The 18,542-nt window shown below is 44.8% G+C and overlaps 2 protein-coding genes across 2 annotated transcripts in view; one reads left to right on the top strand and one right to left on the bottom strand.

The window, feature by feature from the left end:
* The first annotated feature begins 541 nt into the window (after nt 1-541).
* Nucleotides 542-11,417, top strand: LOC147030857 (fructose-1,6-bisphosphatase 1-like). The gene is made up of 8 exons (XM_085875370.1): nt 542-814; nt 2,074-2,236; nt 2,466-2,558; nt 8,522-8,662; nt 8,922-8,986; nt 9,107-9,179; nt 10,218-10,337; nt 10,508-11,417. Exons 1-8 carry the CDS (start codon nt 645-647, stop codon nt 10,694-10,696), a joined length of 1,014 nt encoding a protein of 337 aa, XP_085731496.1. The 5' UTR covers nt 542-644; the 3' UTR covers nt 10,697-11,417.
* A 2,624-nt stretch (nt 11,418-14,041) lies between these two features.
* The window catches only part of LOC147030856 (procathepsin L-like), a 6,679-nt gene continuing 2,178 nt past the window's right edge, over nt 14,042-18,542 (bottom strand). Inside the window, exons 3-8 of the mRNA XM_085875369.1 lie at nt 18,542; nt 18,073-18,234; nt 17,712-17,936; nt 17,453-17,618; nt 17,018-17,126; nt 14,042-16,923 (exon numbers count right to left, since the gene is read on the bottom strand). The exon at nt 18,542 is cut by the window's right edge and continues 122 nt beyond it. Coding sequence (XP_085731495.1) covers nt 16,824-16,923; nt 17,018-17,126; nt 17,453-17,618; nt 17,712-17,936; nt 18,073-18,234; nt 18,542 — 763 coding nt within the window. The 3' untranslated portion in view covers nt 14,042-16,823. The remainder of the gene's footprint in view (nt 16,924-17,017; nt 17,127-17,452; nt 17,619-17,711; nt 17,937-18,072; nt 18,235-18,541) is intronic.

The following is an 18,542-nucleotide window of genomic DNA, read 5'->3' as shown; positions in this document are numbered from 1 at the left end:
GTCTCTGAGATATAACGAACTTCGTTTTTTATTGTTTTTGACCAGGGTTCATTCAAAGTCTATCTTCTCCGACAGTTTTCATCGGATCCGACTGGGAATTTTTGACAATATGGCTGAATGTACTGGCCACAGTCGCTCGTGGCCCGATTTTTGATTTTCGAAAAAATATTTTTTTTATGATTTTTCAAAAATTTTAAAGTCCCGTTGCTTGGCAACGGTGGTGTCCATAGCAACGGTTCTCATTTGCACACAACTAGGTCATGGTATGAACCTACCAACCAAGTTTCATCGAAATCTCCATTGTATTAACGGAGCACTGGACCGAACAGAGGGACAGACAGACAGACAAACATATCGACGGAAAAACTGATAAGGGTAGAACAAATTAAAAAAAAAAAAAACATTTTTTAATTTTTTTTTTTCGACTGGATCGACTCCCCAAAAATCTCCAAATCAAAACGACGTTGACTTGAGACGCGAGCGATCCCATTGGACGAGACTCTCCCCGCCCCCTCCCCTGCTCCTCCTCCTGCCCCCCCCCCGGATGTGTGGATCTTTAAAGGGGCTCCGTATACGCTCAACCTTCGGAAAGTCTCCGCTGCCGTTTTCTTCGAGTCCCGGTTCGTTCGGGCAACTGTTGCAGCATGTCGGACCAAGTCCCCTTCGACACGGACGTGGTGACGCTGACGCGCTTCGTGCTGCAGGAGGGACGCAAGGTCGGTGGGACCGGAGAGTTCACGCAACTGCTCAACGCCCTGTGCTCGGCAATTAAAGCCATTTCGTGCGCCGTGCGCAAAGCCGGCATTGCAAACATGTAAGCTGGAAGGTTTCTGGTGTACAGGTGGTTCAAGGTGTTCCTGTAAATGAGGAGATAGAACTTTGCTAAACTTTGTTTACTCCGACGGAGGGGGAGAACTTTACACTTTTACTTATTATTTATGACGTGGGGGAGGGGCAGAGCGGGGGGAGGGGCAGTTCACCACTCCACGCCCCTCTCTTCCCCCATTGTTGCTCTGAATTTTATGTGTGATTTGTGACCTTTGCAATCTTCAACATTGAATAATTGGACTTTCCTCCCTGTCAATGGACATTGTACTCGCTCAGTTTGCCATTAATTTAGTAATTCCTGCACATCCATTGAATGGGTGTGCAGGACCCCCACCCACATGACATGCTGTCCACCCACATGCTGTCCACCCACATGTCCACCCACATGCTGTCCACCCACTTGACATGCTGTCGTCTTGTTGCCAAAACCTCATTGGGATGGCTTGATTGTGCACATGCATATCACGTGTCAGACGCTGGTGGACATCAATTACCAGGACATTAATAGACCATGGGCAAACGTGTATGCTCATTGGGATTTGAACCTGGATTCCAACATGACTTCATGAGCCACGAGTTCAGAATGGCAACTTTAAACGGGCCAATTAACCCATAAATGAAGCCTGGTGTTGGCTTGGTGGTTAGGGTGGTGGTTTGAGATCCTAGGGTCCTGAGTTCAAACCCCGTAGGCCGCTGAATGAAAATACACCAGGAGGTTGACTCAGCCTGTCATCCTTCCGAGGTTGGCAAAATGTGCACCAGTGTACCGGTAAGGGGGACACTGCATCAGCGGCATAGCCGCGTCCCAACCAATGATGCAACCAGCAGCCACAGGCTGCACTCGATGGAGAACCCATGAATCTTAAACTGGTTCCACTTCAAAAAGAGAATTTTAACGAACCTCAAACGACGCGAACATTCGAGTTCGAGCCATATACCATCCCATAGTACGGTGTACGTACATCCCCTACAAGTGCTGTACCACCAAGTTTGTCATTGTGGTATCATTTGATGACATCACATCGACCAATTTGCCATTTGTTTTTGAAAGTTTTTAATCCTATTTCGCAATCGTTCTGAGAGAGGTATATAATTAATGGGTCATCAGATGTTACTGGAGGGTGTGGGACATGGTTGAGCTGAACTAGTATTGCCAGGAGTAAACTGGTGAGGTTTTCCAGAGCAGGTTTGGTGCTTACTAGGTGTTGTCGAGTCAAACGATCTGTTGGTACGTCCCATTTTCAGGTATGGCATCGCTGGTGGCACCAATGTTACGGGCGATCAGGTGAAGAAGCTGGACGTTCTGTCGAACGATCTCGTGATCAACATGCTTCGCTCGTCCTTCACCGCATGTCTTCTCGTCTCGGAAGAAAACGAAGGCATCCTTGTCGTCGAGGCAGAAAAACGGGTGTGCAGCAAACTGACTGCACATTTTCGTTGCTTTGTTGTTTGTTTGTTTTTTTATCCTTGGCGATGAATGACAATTTGGAGGGAGGAGAGGTGACAAAATGGCCGAACATTCCATGCGGGGTGTAGTCGTAATCCATAGAAAAGCACCACTTGTTCAACTTGTGCAGCAACTTTTCCTTCCAATGCATTCCATGTGCGAATGAAAATGTTGCCATTCTTCTCTGCAGGGCAAGTACGTGGTGTGCTTCGACCCGTTGGACGGCTCTTCAAACATTGACTGCCTCGCCTCGATTGGAACTATATTTGCAATTTACAGGAAGGTATATACCATCCTCTCTGTCTCGCATCTTGCTGTCCTTCCATTATCTTACCCCTTGCCCATACACCCCAGATAAACGTTTGACCTTTCCTGACCTGTGTTGGTAGTTTTAAGCACCAAGGTGTTGTCTGTGTTTTGGTCGTGGAATTGTGCAACAATGCCCGGTGGGGTTAACCATAAAACCACAGCTGGTAATCATTACCCTGGATTAGCCTCTGACAACAACAAGCTCCCTGCAGGATAAAAAAAAAAAAAAGTTTTATTATTTATTTATCTGTGTTGGCATCTGCCATCTCGCCTGTGATCTGACAATATAGCCCAAAGGTTTGAATTTCAGCTGTTTATTCTGGGTTTGATTCTCACAGCCGGACTTGTCATCCCAGTGTAAACAGGGCGCTGCTTCCTCGAGTACGCCGGTCCTTCGGAAGGGGACATTAAGCTGGCTTTCACGTCCGTTCGCGTTCGCTGGTGTTCGTTGAAAACCCCCACGGTGTGTTATTGAAAGCTGGTCCCCACCCCCAGCCAAGTTCCAAAAAAAACCAGACTCTGTATAATGGTGAGAGCATCCGCTCTGAGTCTGAGAGCTTGGTGGTTCGAACCCCGGCCAAGTCGTGCAAAAGCCTTTTAAAATGGTAAGAGCTGTCCCCCTCTCCCTCTGACCCCACCATTCCCCCGATTCAACACTAATTTTCATTTCTTGGATAAGGAATAACATCACTTCCATCACTTGGCTTGGCCGCAACCCCATGATGTGCCGAAATTCAAGGCACCATGTGTTTTTGTCGCATTCAACACTGAACAGATATTACACCTGACACGAAATGGTTTAATTACTATGCCTGAAAGACAAGACAAACCTACAGTTCAGCAGTATTTTGTCTCTGAATTTGTCATGACCACCTGTGTGCAGAGAGTGAGATAATACTTTTACTTGGTGAAAAAACTTTTTTTGACAACTTTGTTGAGCTGGAGCGTTTGTCACATGATTTTTGGCCACAGTTTTCAAGCAATCGTTCTGAAATTTTTTGTTTATATAGTTGACCGGCCAAGGACGACGACGCTAAATTTTGGTGAATACCCGAATCCGGATCAGGATGTGAGAATTTTAAGAGTGATTCTTCGCCATTGAGAGAGAGCGCCAAAAATGATATCTAGCACGATATCTCGAAAGGTTATGGATTTATTCCGACAAAACTTGGTGGACAGGTTGGGTGTGTGACGGGGACTAATCATTTCAATTTTGGTGAAGATCTGAATCTGGAACCAGATGTGAGAATTATTTAATTTTTAATTGATTCTTCACCATTGAGAGATTGGGCCAAAAACGATGTATAGCATGATATGTCAAAAAGTTGTTTACGAGTTATAACAAAACTATGCGAAAGAGTTGGCTAGGTGACAAGAACAAGCCGATTCGATTTTGGTTAAGATCGGATCTGAATCCGACCTATCAGGTCAGGTATGGGAGCATACGCCGGAGAAGCGCATCGCTGCATCCACTTTCCACCGGTACTCCAGGGGCCTCCGTCTGGCCATTCCCCAGGCAGATGCCTGGCCCATCCCCATCTACTTGAGATGCTGATAAACCTGCTGCAACCAATGAAGCATGTGGTCGGCCCATTGGCCTCCTCCATTCACGAGGCTTCCTTGCTGAGAGAATCTGGTGAGCAGGATCAGCGTAAGGAAAACGAGCCACATGTCCATACAGCCACAGCTGACGCTCACAAACTATCCAGGTAACAAATCTCATTTGAGTCTCAGCAACCGCTCCCTGGACACAAAGTCCCACCAGCGATAGCCAAGGATTCTCTGAAGAGACCTGGTACCAAAGGAATTGTCTCTATCTCAGATCCCTGGTCAGAGTTCAAGTCTAGCATCCATACAGCAAGACTGGAAGCACCAAGGACCTGAAGACTCAGACTTTCGTCCTTCCGCACAGGTACCGGCAGCGCCACACCCCATGATCCAGTGAATCCATGACTCCCTAGGCCAGACGCAGACGTCTGTTGACCTCTGGCTCACAGCCAGCAGAGACATCAATATCACTACGAAGGTAAGAGAATCTCTCCGTCACCTCAAAATCCTCGCCACAAACAAGTACAGACAGGATAGCAGCATCCAAGATGTCGTTGAAAGCCTGGATCTTAGTTTTGACCCAGGAAACCCATAATCCCAGTGGCTCCAACTCCTCATTCAACACCTCAAGGGCCCCCAAAAGGATATCTAGAGTCTCCGCAAAGATGACTGCATCATCTACGAAATCAAGGTCAGAGATCTTGATATTCCCAAACGATGCACCGCAGCTTGATCTCTCTGACATCTTCCTCAGAATCCAGTCCACACAAGTGTGTGAGCCAGTACACACCCCTGATGAACTCCAGTAACAACTGGAAATAAGTCAGAGATGGTACCACCACATCTCACAGCACTCTCAGTACCAGAGTAGACTTCAGACATCAGATTGATCAGTTTTGATGGCACCTCACGAAGACCAAGAATCCTCCAGAGGGCATCCCGATTCACTGAATCAAACTCTTTCGAGAGATCAACATCGGCTGCAAGCAGCCCCTGCCAAAACTCTCAGCTGCGTTCGGTGAAGAGCAAGGATACGGTCAGTCGTTGACCTCTTTGGTGTAAAGCCTGAGTGCCCTGGACGCTGGTGCTCAAGTTGATGGTGGCGAACCCTATCAAGAATTATCTGAGCTAAGACCTTGCCCGATACTGAGAGCAGCGTCACTCCTCGCTTGTTGTTGCAGTCTTGGCGATCACCCTTCCCTTTCCAGAGAAGGACAACAAAGCCCCTCCTCCAGTCAGTTGGGATGATGCCTGTGTTCCAGGCAGAGCACAGAATTGCATGCAACGACACGAACACAGCATTTCCACCAGCTTTGAGAACTTCATTATGGATGCCACAGATCCCAGCAGGGTTACCCCCTTTCAACTCGTTCACTGTAGCCTGTGTTTCCACAAATGAAGGTGGACCACATTTGATTGGAGGGTAAGCAATAGAGATTGCAACACCCCTGACATCCAACGTGACAGCTGGTGGATCAGCCTGGTACAACCACTCAAAGTAACTGGCCCAGCGGGCCTTCACTTCGTACTCCTCTGTCAAGAGCATCCCACACTCTGCTCTAACTGCAGTACACGGAGGGACGGACTTGGATGAACGCAATGCACGAATTCCCCTGTAAGTAGGACGAGAATCACTTGACCACAGGTGATGCTCAACCCCTCACACATTCCTCGCACATAGGCCTCCTTGTCCACCCTCAGTGCACGTACACTTTTACGCCTCAGCTCCCTGAACAGCTCAGCTCTGCCATTCAGCCTGGCCCTGTGACTCTTCGATGGTATCCACTGTCCCTTGAGAGACAAAATTCTTCTTCACTCTCCAGTGAGTCCTGAGACATCTACTGGCAACATCAAGGATGGTGGTGTTGAAGGCACTCCACAACTCTTCAGGATCCCTCAAAGCACCCAGACTCCCAAATCTCCACTCAGTCTGTTCGCAAACTCCTCAACTACCCTCTCGTCTTTGAGCTTGCCAACATCCAGCCTTGGCTGGGATGGTACCATTCTCCTGGATTTAAACTGCAACTTCAGTGTTGCTTCAACAAGCCTGTGGTCAGTGTTGAGTAGCTGAGCACTCCGGTAGACCCTGCAGTTCTGGATCATCCTCCACTGACCATCAACGAGCACATGGTCAATCTCCTTTGCCGCACCACCAGCGTTGGAATACCAAGTCCAGCGATGAGCCTGTTGGCGCTGAAACCATGAACCGGCCACACTAAGTCTATGACTTCTTGCAAAGTCGAGGAACTTTGTGCTATTCTGGTTCACAGTTCCAGACCCATGAGGACCAAGACACGTCTCATAACCATCCCTATCAGTTCCAATCGATTGAAATCCCCCAAGACGAGAAGAGTATCTCGCCTGGGGCACTGATCAACCACAGACTCGAGCGTGGCGTAGAATGCGTCCTTCACGGTGAGATCACTCGCCTCAGTCGGAGCATAAACATAGACCAGGGAAACGACACCTAAGTAGTGATGAATCCATCATCTCTGAATACGCTCGTTAACCGGTGTTACCTCAATTATCAATGGAGTCAGCTTATTGGACACAGCTACAGGAACTCCTTGAGTATGGTAATCATCAGAGCGACCAGACCAATTGTGGGTGTCACCACCCGCCATGATCTCGCCGCAATCCGGTCTCTGAACCTCAGATTGCTGCAATCCCGATGTCCAAACACTTGAGCTCAGATGATAACAGAAACAGGTTATCATCCTCTCGTTGCGATTGGACATTCCAGGCACCCACCCGAAGGGACTGCCTCAGATTAACCCAAGGAGACCTCCGTCTGGTGGACGATACCTCAGCACCACCCCGACACACACTCCTGCAATCTTACCCGGGAAGGTTACCCCGTGGTTTCACTGCTATCAGATTGGGGGTCCCGAAGGCTTTGCCCCAATCCCGTCGTCTGCTGAGCTGCCCTACGAAGGGAAGCTGCACAGGAGGTACTCCCACGGAGTGGGTTTTCAGATTGTTGTTTTTTTAAATGCTTTTGGAATGTTTTGCAGAATAAAGTGCATTACAGTGGCCGGATTGCAAATCCCGCCACCAACCTCATAAAAAGTAACCCAACTGCAGGAGGACATCCGCAGACACAGTTGGGCACTCGATCTGGATGGCTGTTGGCTCACACCTCGCCCTTTAACAGGTTTTGTTCTTCCTGCTGGGTGTCCATGTCATCCACCCTCCTCACCAAGAAACTTGGTTGGGGAGACGGTTTTGTCGTCGACAACCTGACCAGGGAACAGGTTAGTACAGGTTTACACGGTACCTGCAGCAAGTCACAGATCGAATCTGACCTGATCAGTGGCATACAAAATGTAAACAATTCAGCCTGGCAGAGGTATATGCTATTCAGTTTCGCCAAGTTGTCACTGAGTGATTTTTTTTTTTTTCATTACTCTGGCAGTCAAAGAACATTGAGAATCATTGCAAACAGGAAACTTGCTGTTTTAAAGGACACAAATAACGAATGCAAAGTGTTCGACCGGGTGGTGTAAAAGATGCTGCATCGACGGCAGTGAACTTCCGAAAAAAAAAATTCTCCAACTTTAAAATCTTTTTATTCGAATTGAATTAAATACTTGAACACTGGAACACAAATTGCCTTTTTGGCACTTTCAAAAGCCCTTCCATTTAGCAGTACTTCGACAAAATATTAACAGCATTTTACGTCATCACGACCAATCAAATTTGCCACTTGCAAACGCCACCAATGTCCTTTTTTTTTCTTTTCTCAAGACTATGCGGGATAGATAAGGTGTTGTATTAACTCATTCTTGAGCCTGGTGTTGGCTTAGTGGTTAGGGTGGCGGCTTGGGATCCTCGGGTCCTGAGTTCAAGCCCCGTCGGCTGCTGAATTAATACACCAGGGGGTTGACTCAGCCTGTCATCCTTCCGAGGTTGGTGAAATGAGTACCAGTTCCAGTGTGTGTACTCGTAGAGGGGCACTGCATCAGCGACATAGTCACGCTTCAAGAAATGATAGCTACCCCGGCAGCTAAGCTTCCATACGACCACCACCACGAACTTGTTCTTTATTATTTATTAGTATTATTATTCTGGCATATGGCAACTTGGCTGCCATGTAGCTATCATTTTGTTGGGGTGTGACTATGCCGCTGATGTGCCCCTTTACCAGTATACTGGTACTCATTTCGTCGACCTCTGTTAATTCAGCGGCCGACGGGGATCAAACTCGGGACCCTAAAATCCCAAACCAGTCACCCTAACCATGAAGCCAACGCCAGGCTTAGATCTTTATATAAAAGGTTAAGAGTTTCCTCAACGCTTGCAGTCAATCGGGTAACAAACATTGTTGGATATGCTTAGTACTTGTGGTAATGTTTCCAATTGGATGATGTGTTGTTTTGCCTTTTTCAGCCGGATGAAGGTGAGCCAACCATTCGAGATGCACTGCAGCCAGGCCGCAAGCTCGTTGCTGCAGGCTACGCACTGTATGGTAGTGCGACTATGCTGGTGCTGTCCACAGGAAATGGTGTTGATTGCTTCATGCTGGACCCGGTGAGCTCGGTGTTCCCCCCTAATAGAGCTTCTGTGACCAGTTTGATAAACGGGACTTAAGTGGGACTGAAAAATGTGCGTTTTGCTGGATGTCTTGCGGGTGTGGTGTGATTTGGGAACATCATTTCTACTTGTTGCATGCTTTGACACCGACTTTCTTTTGGACAATCCAGCTCACGTGATCTAAAAGCATATGTTGCTTGATGATATGGGTTGCAGGGTGGGTACCATCTCAGAACTATTCTGACCTTGTGCTTAGGCTATTGGAGAGTTCATCCTGGTGGATCATAATGTGAGGATCAAAAAAAGGGGAAAAATCTACAGGTATTTAAACACATCTTTATTTTTTTTTTTATAAAAAGGATTCCTTGGAATGCTCCTGTTCATTGATTTGATAAAGTAAATTGAAGCGGGAGAAAAGTGCCTATTTTTCATTATTTGCAGTGTCAACGAGGGGTATGCAAAGTATTTTGAACCAGCGATGACGGAGTACCTGCAGAAGATGAAATTTCCAAAGGTATGAGGAATAAGGGGGAAGGGGGTGGCAGTGGAAGGCCATGTTCAAGTTGGCATCTTTTATATGCAGCATCTGGCTGTGGGTTAGCATCATTTTTGCTCAGGTGTGCAGCAGTGCTGCTGATGCAATGCCACCTGTAGGTTAGAGCAGATATTTTTAATTTGTTCGGGGTTGCGGTGATACCTCACCTCCTCTGCGAAGGACACCGTGGGATATTTAACGTCCACCAACTGATGCTGGCAGACAGGGCGCCCAGTGCAACATCCATCCGAGGGACGGCACACATTGATGGCTCATCCCGCCGATGCCTGGTGTTGGCTTAATGGTTAGTAGCGGGCATTGGATCCTTGGGTCCTGAGTTGAAATCCTACTCGGCCGTTGAATTGATACCAGGCGGGTTTGATTCAGCCTGTCCTTCCGAGGTCAGCAAAATGAGTACCAGCTTACTGGGATGATTGAGCGATTCAAGTATCCTGCGTCGGAGTGGCGACCCATCCAGAATTGTGCCCAATAGCTCAGGAGACTGCTTCGGCAGCAACAACGCTTTGTACAGAGTATGGATCCTGCCGATGAAATACCAAGATGACAGTTTGCAGCTTTGGTTGTGTCACAAGTAGCTTGCTTTATGGAGATTATAGATCCAATCATAAGATGAGTTGCAGTTGGAAACGGAATACTAGCCTGCTTGATGTCCAACTATATCACTATGTCTGGTGTTGGCTTAATGGTTCGGGTGGTGGGCTTTGGATCCTAGGGTCCTGAGTTCAAATCCCGCTCGGCTGTTGAATTAATACCAAGTGGGGTTAACTCGGTCTGTCATCCTTCCGAGGTCGGCAAAATGAGTGCCGGCATGCTCATATACTGTGTCAGAGTGGCGACCCGTCCAGGATTGTGCCCAACAGCCAAAGAGACTGCTTAAGCAGAACCAATGCTCTGCACAGAGTATGGTCCCAATCTCCTATATCACTGAATCAAGCAAGTGCATGTCGTTTTGAATTGCCCTTTATCATAAACCTTTTATGCTGTTTGCGTTTTCAGGATGGGAGTTCTCCATATGGGAGTCGCTATGTCGGTTCTATGGTGGCAGATGTTCACCGAACTCTCGTTTATGGCGGGGTCTTCATGTATCCTGCTAACAGCAAAAGCCCAAACGGCAAAGTATGGCGAGAGGGTGGGGAGTTATCTTTCAGGTTGTCTTTGTTTGCACATAATGTTTGTGAGGCACGTGACATTGCTAGGTGTCAAAGTTCATTGATTGTGATTGTAAACATGTGACTTCCACGTTTTTAAAACTTTCATTGTCCACGTCACCCCTTTTATTATTGTAGCTGCGACTGCTTTATGAATGCAACCCCATGGCATTCATCATGGAGCAAGCTGGAGGCAAAGCAACAAATGGACATCGGCCTATCCTGGACATCCAGCCTACGACCCTGCACGAGCGTGCACCTATAGTCTTGGGCTCACCTGATGATGTGGATGACTATCTCGCCCTTGTTTCGAAACACAAAGTGTGAAGCTTTGGTATGTGGTAATGGTGCCTGAACAGCTGTCAACATGAGACCTTCTTTATTTGGTCTAATAGTTTAAGTCGTTGAGGCTTTATTTTCTGCCTCTGGAGCAAAAGTTTAATGGATTGTTAAACTGATACAAAGATTGAGACCAAATGGGGGGGTTTTTTTTCCTCCAAGAACTGTTGGAATAAAAATCCTTTTTCCCTTTTTTCTTTGTTTTGCATGTTTTATGTCCAAGAATGCTATGTTGACCTGTTCTAATTACAACTTGAATCTTCCTACTATTAATTTGCAATTGTTCACTAGTTTGATTCCAATAAGAAATGTTATGGCTACCTCTAATCAAAGAAAGTTTCAAATGGAGCACCTCATTGCCATTAGAGCATTTGAATTGCATCAGATGCGGCAATAAATGTGAATTTTTTTTCTCCCAGCTTGCCGGCTCGAGGACAAGATGCCATTTGCGTTTTTGCCAACTTCATCCCTACCCCGTTTAGAATCCTGTATGGGCTTGGGCAACAAGCAAGTTGGCTCAAATGTTTGTCCATTTCCATGAATTATTGCTTAATTCCACATTGAACCTCAACTCAAGAAACTAGCAAAGCCCATGATAAAAATACAATAGAAAAAAAATGGCCTTCTTTTCTTGTGCTGATATAATAAGGAATGTCCTGAGTTGCTGTATATACATGGTGTTCAGAATAAAATGAGTTTAACAACTTGATTTATTCAAAACAAGTGATTGGGTAACTGTACAATCAGTACACAGTCTTATTCAAAAATTATTACAACCAAACCAGCCTGGTGTTGGCTTTGTGGTTAGGGTGGTGGCTTGGGATCCTAGGGTCCTGAGTTCAAGCCCCATTGGCTGCTGAATTAAAATACACGAGGAGGTTGACTCAGCCTGTCATCCTTCTGAGGTTGGCAAAATGAGCATCAGTGGACTGGTAAGGGGGACTGCATCAGCGGCATAGCCACGTCCCAACCAATGATGCAACCAGCAGCCACAGGCTGCACTTGATAGAGATTACAACCAAACCAATAAATACAATGATGGGGTTTTTCTTTGCATTTTATCAGACTTCATGATTTTGTGTTCTTCCATACACAACATATGTACCTTCATTGGCAAGTTCCACATTCAAGCAATAATCCACTTCAACCCATGTGTTGGCAAACGGATCCCTCTTCACGCTGCTGATGCAATTGTTCATCTGTGCAAAGTGTTTCAATGTCAGAGGTTTAGAAAACAATCCTTGCTGTACGCCTCCACTCCCCCCCACACCAAGTAAAAGGGGTGTCACAGGATACTGCCAAGGCCAGGGGGATTGCCCCATCACATCTAATCCATCTTCCAGGGAAGTTCCCTGTTCTAAAAGTTGCACTATCTGCTCTTTATACACATGAAGATGGAATATTACGTACAATATATACCCCTCCCTCTGCCATGGGTTTGGATTCATTTGAAGCAACTTTTTCTCTCATAGTAGCATTAGCTTATTCTTGTCTACTGGAGAGTGGTGTCAAATTACCAAATTACATTTCTCTTTAAAAAATTTTTAGAAGTAATTGAAGCTAACTCACCTCTTGAGGCACTACCCAATCAATTTTCTGTGAAATGTTTCCCATAGGTTTGGATTAATATTTCAAACTTTTACCCAATTCTTCAAGGAGCATTTTAGAATGGGAAACAGATGGGCATTAGCTTATACACCAGCAAAAATACCCATCCCTTGACAGAAAGTTTAAGTGCACCTTTCAATTGAAGTTTCATGGACTTAAAAAAAAAAGTTGTTGCACTTAGTTGCTGAAATGTCAATCATGACATTTCAGTTGGTAAAGATTTCCAATTCCATTAATGTTCTGAGCAGAGCTTGGAGCAAAGGTTCTGGGTGCAGATGCATGCTGGCTTGTCACGAGGGTCATATTGAGTCACGAGGTCAGTGACCAGGATTATACTACAAGCACTACTCGTTAGATTAAAGTAGTCAGTCCATCTCTCGATGTTGCTGATTGCAAGACTGAATGGAGTAAGAAAGATTGGAATGTATTTTGTTCACATTTTCATGTAAACACATTGCACATTCATTCCATTTGCATAACTTATTTCAACACCATTTGAGGTCTGTTTCCCATTTGCTTGATTTATAGTGGAACTGCAATGCATTTCTGAAGTATTGTCACAAAACATTCCTTTAGTTTCACAGAACTCTGAGCTTTAATGGAGCTTCTTTGGGAATGAAAACACTTGTCGATATCTGCGTACGGCAAGCGAACCTGCAATTACGAACCCCTGAACGGCTGATAAGCGCTTGCTGCAATTATAGTTTCACTTGTACCACCTACGCTCGTGCAGGGTCGTAGGCTGGATGTCCAGGATAGGCTGATGTGCATTTGTTGCTTTGCGTCCAGCTTGCTCCATGATGAGTCATGGGGTTGCATTCATAAAGCAGTCGCAGCTACAATAAAAGGGGTGACGTGGACAATGAAAGTTTTAAAAACGTGGATCCCTGCAAAAAAATTAAAAGTCAATTTAATAAATAGCTATTTTGAAGTGCAACTTCATGAAGATCGTAAATCTACTTTAATCCAAATGTTCGTTAATTTTAAAGATTACTGAAAGACACAAAGTGACTGCAAAACAACCAATCAGCAGCTTTTCAAATGCAGCGCAGGAAGTGGCTGTCGTATTAAATGAGAGAGCATCTATCCAAGGATTATCTTCTATTTTATATGTAGTAAACTGGTCAATATCCAATCAAGGGCAGAGGCCTTGCATTACATTTTAAGACAAGTATCCATAAATGGCTGATGCACAAGTAGGGTCAATAAGGAGATTGGGACCATACTCTGTGCAGAGCATTGGTGCTGCCTCAGCAGTCTCCTTGGGTATTGGGCACAATCCTGGACATCACACCAGCATGCTGGCACTCATTTTGCCGACCTCAGAAGGACGACAGGCAGAGTTCACCCCACCTGGTATTAATTCAACAGCTAAGCAGGATTTGAACTCAGGAGGCTAGGATCCAAAGACCACCACCCTAACCCTGGAGCAAACACCAGGCATATTAAGTCAATAAGCCACTGTATTATATAAAGATTTTGGGATCAGCTAATACATCAACCAAAGTAGCAAGGTGTGATAGGCCATTTTGGAAGATCAATTACCCCTGTAGACCAAGGCCACGAAAAACTCATGACAATGCAATATTATTACACATCTGCATTTTTATGGCCACGACAAGTTATCAGCTGTGATTTTTAAAAACACGGGACGATCCCCAAATGACGATTGCGATTTGATGGCTTGCTCACAGTATACTGCACCAAACAAGGGAAGGCCAAGGCTCATGCATGGTTTATGTTTATTTTAAAATCACATGTTACAACAACAGTGTTTTACCAACATAAAATTGCACCATGTAACAGCTTTAGCTCGAGAGAAACAGAATATATGCTGAATATGCATGTGGTATTACACAAGCAAACAGAAAAGAAACAAAAATAAAACTTCCGTCATGAAAAGGTTAAACCAAATACTGTTATCCATCACAAATTAAGATTGAAAATTTAACCACCATAAGCAATGGAAACGCATCAAAAAGTTTTACACCAACCTGCTCAATTCCAAGATGCTCCGACATCACCTCTTTCCTGAACAATTGTGGAAGTTTAGAAGCGGTAAATTAAACATCTTACTAACGATTAAAGGCAAAGTCAATAGCCTCCATAGTTAAATATTTAATTACATATGCAAGGGGGATTCAGGTCAAAATGTACACAGAGGAGGATTTGCATGAGCAAAGGTCACAATTGATTCAAAACAGTGGAAATTGTTTTTTGGTTTTTTTAAGGAAATCTGAATGAGTTCTCCAAAATCACTTCGACTTGTTTTCCCCATATACACGGTGTTCGGACCATGTCCGTCCACAGTCAAATACGAGGCCAAATTCACAAACCTACAGTTCCTCATGCGGCAGGTTTGGCAATTGTATTTTTTTGGGGGAAGAAAGGAGGAATTAAAAATGAAAATCAAAAACTTGAGCAAAGCTTGGTCAAATGATGACTCAAATATAGCAATTGACAAACATGCAGTGCAGTTAAAAAAAAAACAAATGCTAAGACAAGGCCTGATGACCAATCATAAACGAATCACCCTTGTCATGTTGCCTGGGCAACAGGGCACTTGTGTTGGTGATCATTTCATACACCATTCCTTGTGTCGATGTGATCAATTCAAAAATGCAATTCTCGATCATAGCAACTAATGCTCAGAGAACCTCAGAGTTTAGAAATGAAGGCTCAAATAAAATAAAATAATTAAAATAAAAAAAAAACAAGACTACAGTCTATACCACCAGGAACAAAATGAAGGCCTGCTTTAGTCATATCTGATCATTTGGGTTTATTTCCACTTGTGGTCAGCTGTGTGCAGAGGAAATGGAACTATTAAACGTCACCATGGAACATTACAATTTGTTGCAGAAGTGAAACTAGATTGCAAGTGACGTGGTCACTATTAAAAAAAAAAAAAAGTGTCATCACAGCATGTGATTAAAAATTGGGGGGGGGAGGGGATGAGGTCTGCAATCAATGTTGGATCACATGTTATCCACATTGTAAAAATAAAATAAAAAAAACAAAAAAAAAACGACTGTACACGTCACAATTACAAGGCAGACAGCAATAAAGAAAGCACAACTTCAACAAAACTACAAAAACCGTTACGAGTATGTTGTGCCACGGATCGATGGATTTGCAACAGAGATCACGTGCATCAAAGCCAGAATTTCCGATAAACATTACAATTAAACATCTATTATAAATAGCTTTCATGCAGTAGTTTTGTTTATTCGTGAAAACCATGTTTGGCATTCACGGCCTGGTTATCCTCTCACAATCAAGCCAGATGTTTCGCATTTGATTACCGCCACAAACTTCGCCCAAAAGCATCCGATCATCAAAACTCCATGGTTTAAGACATTATCTGGAATCCGTATCATGTTTTCACAACGGCAAACAGATTCACCCCTGAAATCCTCGACCTGTGTTTATAAACACAATAATGGGGTAGGGGTTGGTCTAATGAGCACCTGATAAGCCGACTCAGGAAAGAAATAAAAAAAAATAAAAATAAAAAATTGTGGGTTTAAAGTCAAACCTTTCAATGAAAATTCAGCATATGCAATTTTAAATAAAGGTTTCCTATTGGATGAATTGCTTGACATTGGGTTATGGTGGTGGGTGGAGGGACAAGAATGAAAGGCATAGGGCTTCAAAATTCATAAAACTCACTGTGCTAACCAACCTCCCCACACACAGATGGGAAACTGGGGGAAATCCACATTTTAGAAAACGCCCAAAACAAGGCCAAGCCCTAGCTGCAGGTAATGGAGAAGAGGGAAGTTCATTTTTTTTTCCCCAATTCATTTCTTTAAAATAAATGAAAGCAAAAGTCTCACCATGTACACTTATTCCAGGAACAAAAGTAAAGTTTCTGGAAAGATTTCACCAATTATAAGCAGCAGCAAATGCATGGTTAAGGACAAAACGCAATAAAACAAGCTAAATATCAAAACTGATCACGCTGATCTCAACAGTCAAGATCTAATCCAATCCATTGGGATCATACTCTGTACAGAGTGTTGGTGCTGCCGAAGCAGTCTCCTGGGATATTGGGCACAATCCTGGACAGGTCACCGGCAAGCTGGTACTCATTTTGCTGACCTTGGAAAGATGACAGACTGAATCAACCCCATCTGGTATTAATTCAACAGCCAAGCGAGATTTGAACTCAGAATCCAGGATCCCAAGCCCACCACCCTAACTGTGAAGCCAACACCAAGCATAAAGTTAAGATGGCCATTGGCCATGATAAAACCTTATATTACATATCCTCTCCTTTAAATCTTTACAATAAAAAGGTGCAAAGCAGTGAAATCCAACCCTTCAACCCATCTATTCTGGCAAGGAAAGATTCATAGGAACATTTTATGGGGGTGAAACAATCACCCCCAAAAATAAAAATAAAAAACCCAAGCAAGTACATTCCCATGTGCTCATAATATGTGCATATCAGAAGTTTGGATCGGCAAGGATGACAGTGACAGGTGGACCTGGCACAACCACCTCACACCAAGGGGTAGCTGGCAGCAGTGGCAATGCCACACATGTTGCCTTGGTCTCGCGCTATGCGTACAAATCCCTCCTCACCCCAGGTCACACCCCAACTGAGGAAAAATGCAAAGAAGATAAGATCAGCGTCAAAAGGACTCTCACAGATTCAACATTCGAGCTTGATCATTTATTATAATCACCACTCACCTGTTCTTCACAATCCAGAATTTGTTGCCATTTTCATCCTTCCCATATCCCACAGTCAGCACTCCATGGTTCAAGGCTGTCTGGCTGCAGTTGGTATCATTGTAGATCCCTGAGGTGTGATCATCCATCACGAGAGTAAAGGTATTAATCAATCCCACTGAGCCATACCCCCCACCCCCTATTAATCAATCTCACAATGTCACTGCACTACAATTTGCTGAGACAAAGGAGTTCTTAAACAAACAGCACCTCTGTCACAATTAAACCCTTGCATTTTAGAACAGCCTGCTTGACAATCAAAGACTTGCCTTACAAGGCAAATCAGCCTTCAAAAGAGAGATACACAAGTCTGCTATATTACCGAGAGCATGCAATCCCTGTGAATACGATAAACAAGCTTATTTGGTAGGACGTACCTCCAGACCCTGCACTTACCCGATTGGTAGAATTGGAAAGAATGGTGTCCCGCATCGATGGCTACAGAAATTGGTCCCACAGTTGCCACGGCATCACGGAGTGACTTTTCATTCGCTGGCAGGTCCACGCGTCCAACATCATCTGCGGCATTGTACTGAGGCTTGTAACTGCACGGTGTGTCATCCTGGGGAGGGAATTGCCAGGATCAGTTTGCTAGCAACCATATGATTGGGGACACTTCCATACATCCGAAAAAGCCCCAGGGAGGCAAACTCACCACACCGGTGTAAGGGTAAGAAGCATCTGTATCCAACCCTCCATTATCCTTCACGTACTGAAATGCCTGGTCCATGAGGCCACCGTTACAACCGTTGTTACCCTCTGGGCGAGAGCAATCCACAAGGTTCTGCTTGCTCAACTCCACCAGTTTGCCAGTCTTGCGCTTCATTTGTCCTTCAAGAGAGCCAGTGGCGCTGAACGACCAGCAGGAACCGCATTCCCCCTGTGAAAACACCATGGAGAAGTTCCCATCTGGCAAACTATCGATCCCAAACTTCACTTGCACCTCGATCACCATCACTGCAGTCGTTTGCCTTAGTAACCACACCCTTCTAAAAAGGATCAGCATGCCAGCTTACCTGGTTGCGGATTCGCGTGACGTAACCCTCCTTGCGCCAATCCACAGCCTCCGGAACTTGCACGAGTAACGGACGGAGGAACGTCGCACCGGTTTTCGCTCTGCTCGCATTCCGAGCACCTCCCAAGAAGCCGTTCATCACCTTTGTGAACTCTTCATGAAGCTGGGGAACAAAATCAAGAAATTAAATAAATAAATAATAAAAAGTCCTTGCAAAGAATGAAAGGTAGATTTGCATCAGTGATGCATTAAAATTTGAGAAGAACCTCTTGGATGTGCAGCTGGAGGAATCAACCACTTAACACAGGAAGGAATAACAGATAATTCACATGGTGAAGCACACTCAGCCCCTGACTGGGTCACGTGGTTCTCAAAAATAAATAAACAAACAAACCCTACTTCAAAATAAGTCACAGTATTGAGCTCATTACAGACTGTTGGGAATACCAACGAGCATCCTATTCACATACC

The sequence above is a fragment of the Eptatretus burgeri genome, chromosome 3, assembly GCF_056783735.1.
Source record: "Eptatretus burgeri isolate ZD-2024b chromosome 3, Ebu_testis_v1, whole genome shotgun sequence".
NCBI lineage: Eukaryota > Metazoa > Chordata > Myxini > Myxiniformes > Myxinidae > Eptatretus > Eptatretus burgeri.
The sequence above is the reverse complement of the archived record's forward strand: the minus strand, read 5'-3'. Positions and strand labels throughout refer to the sequence as shown.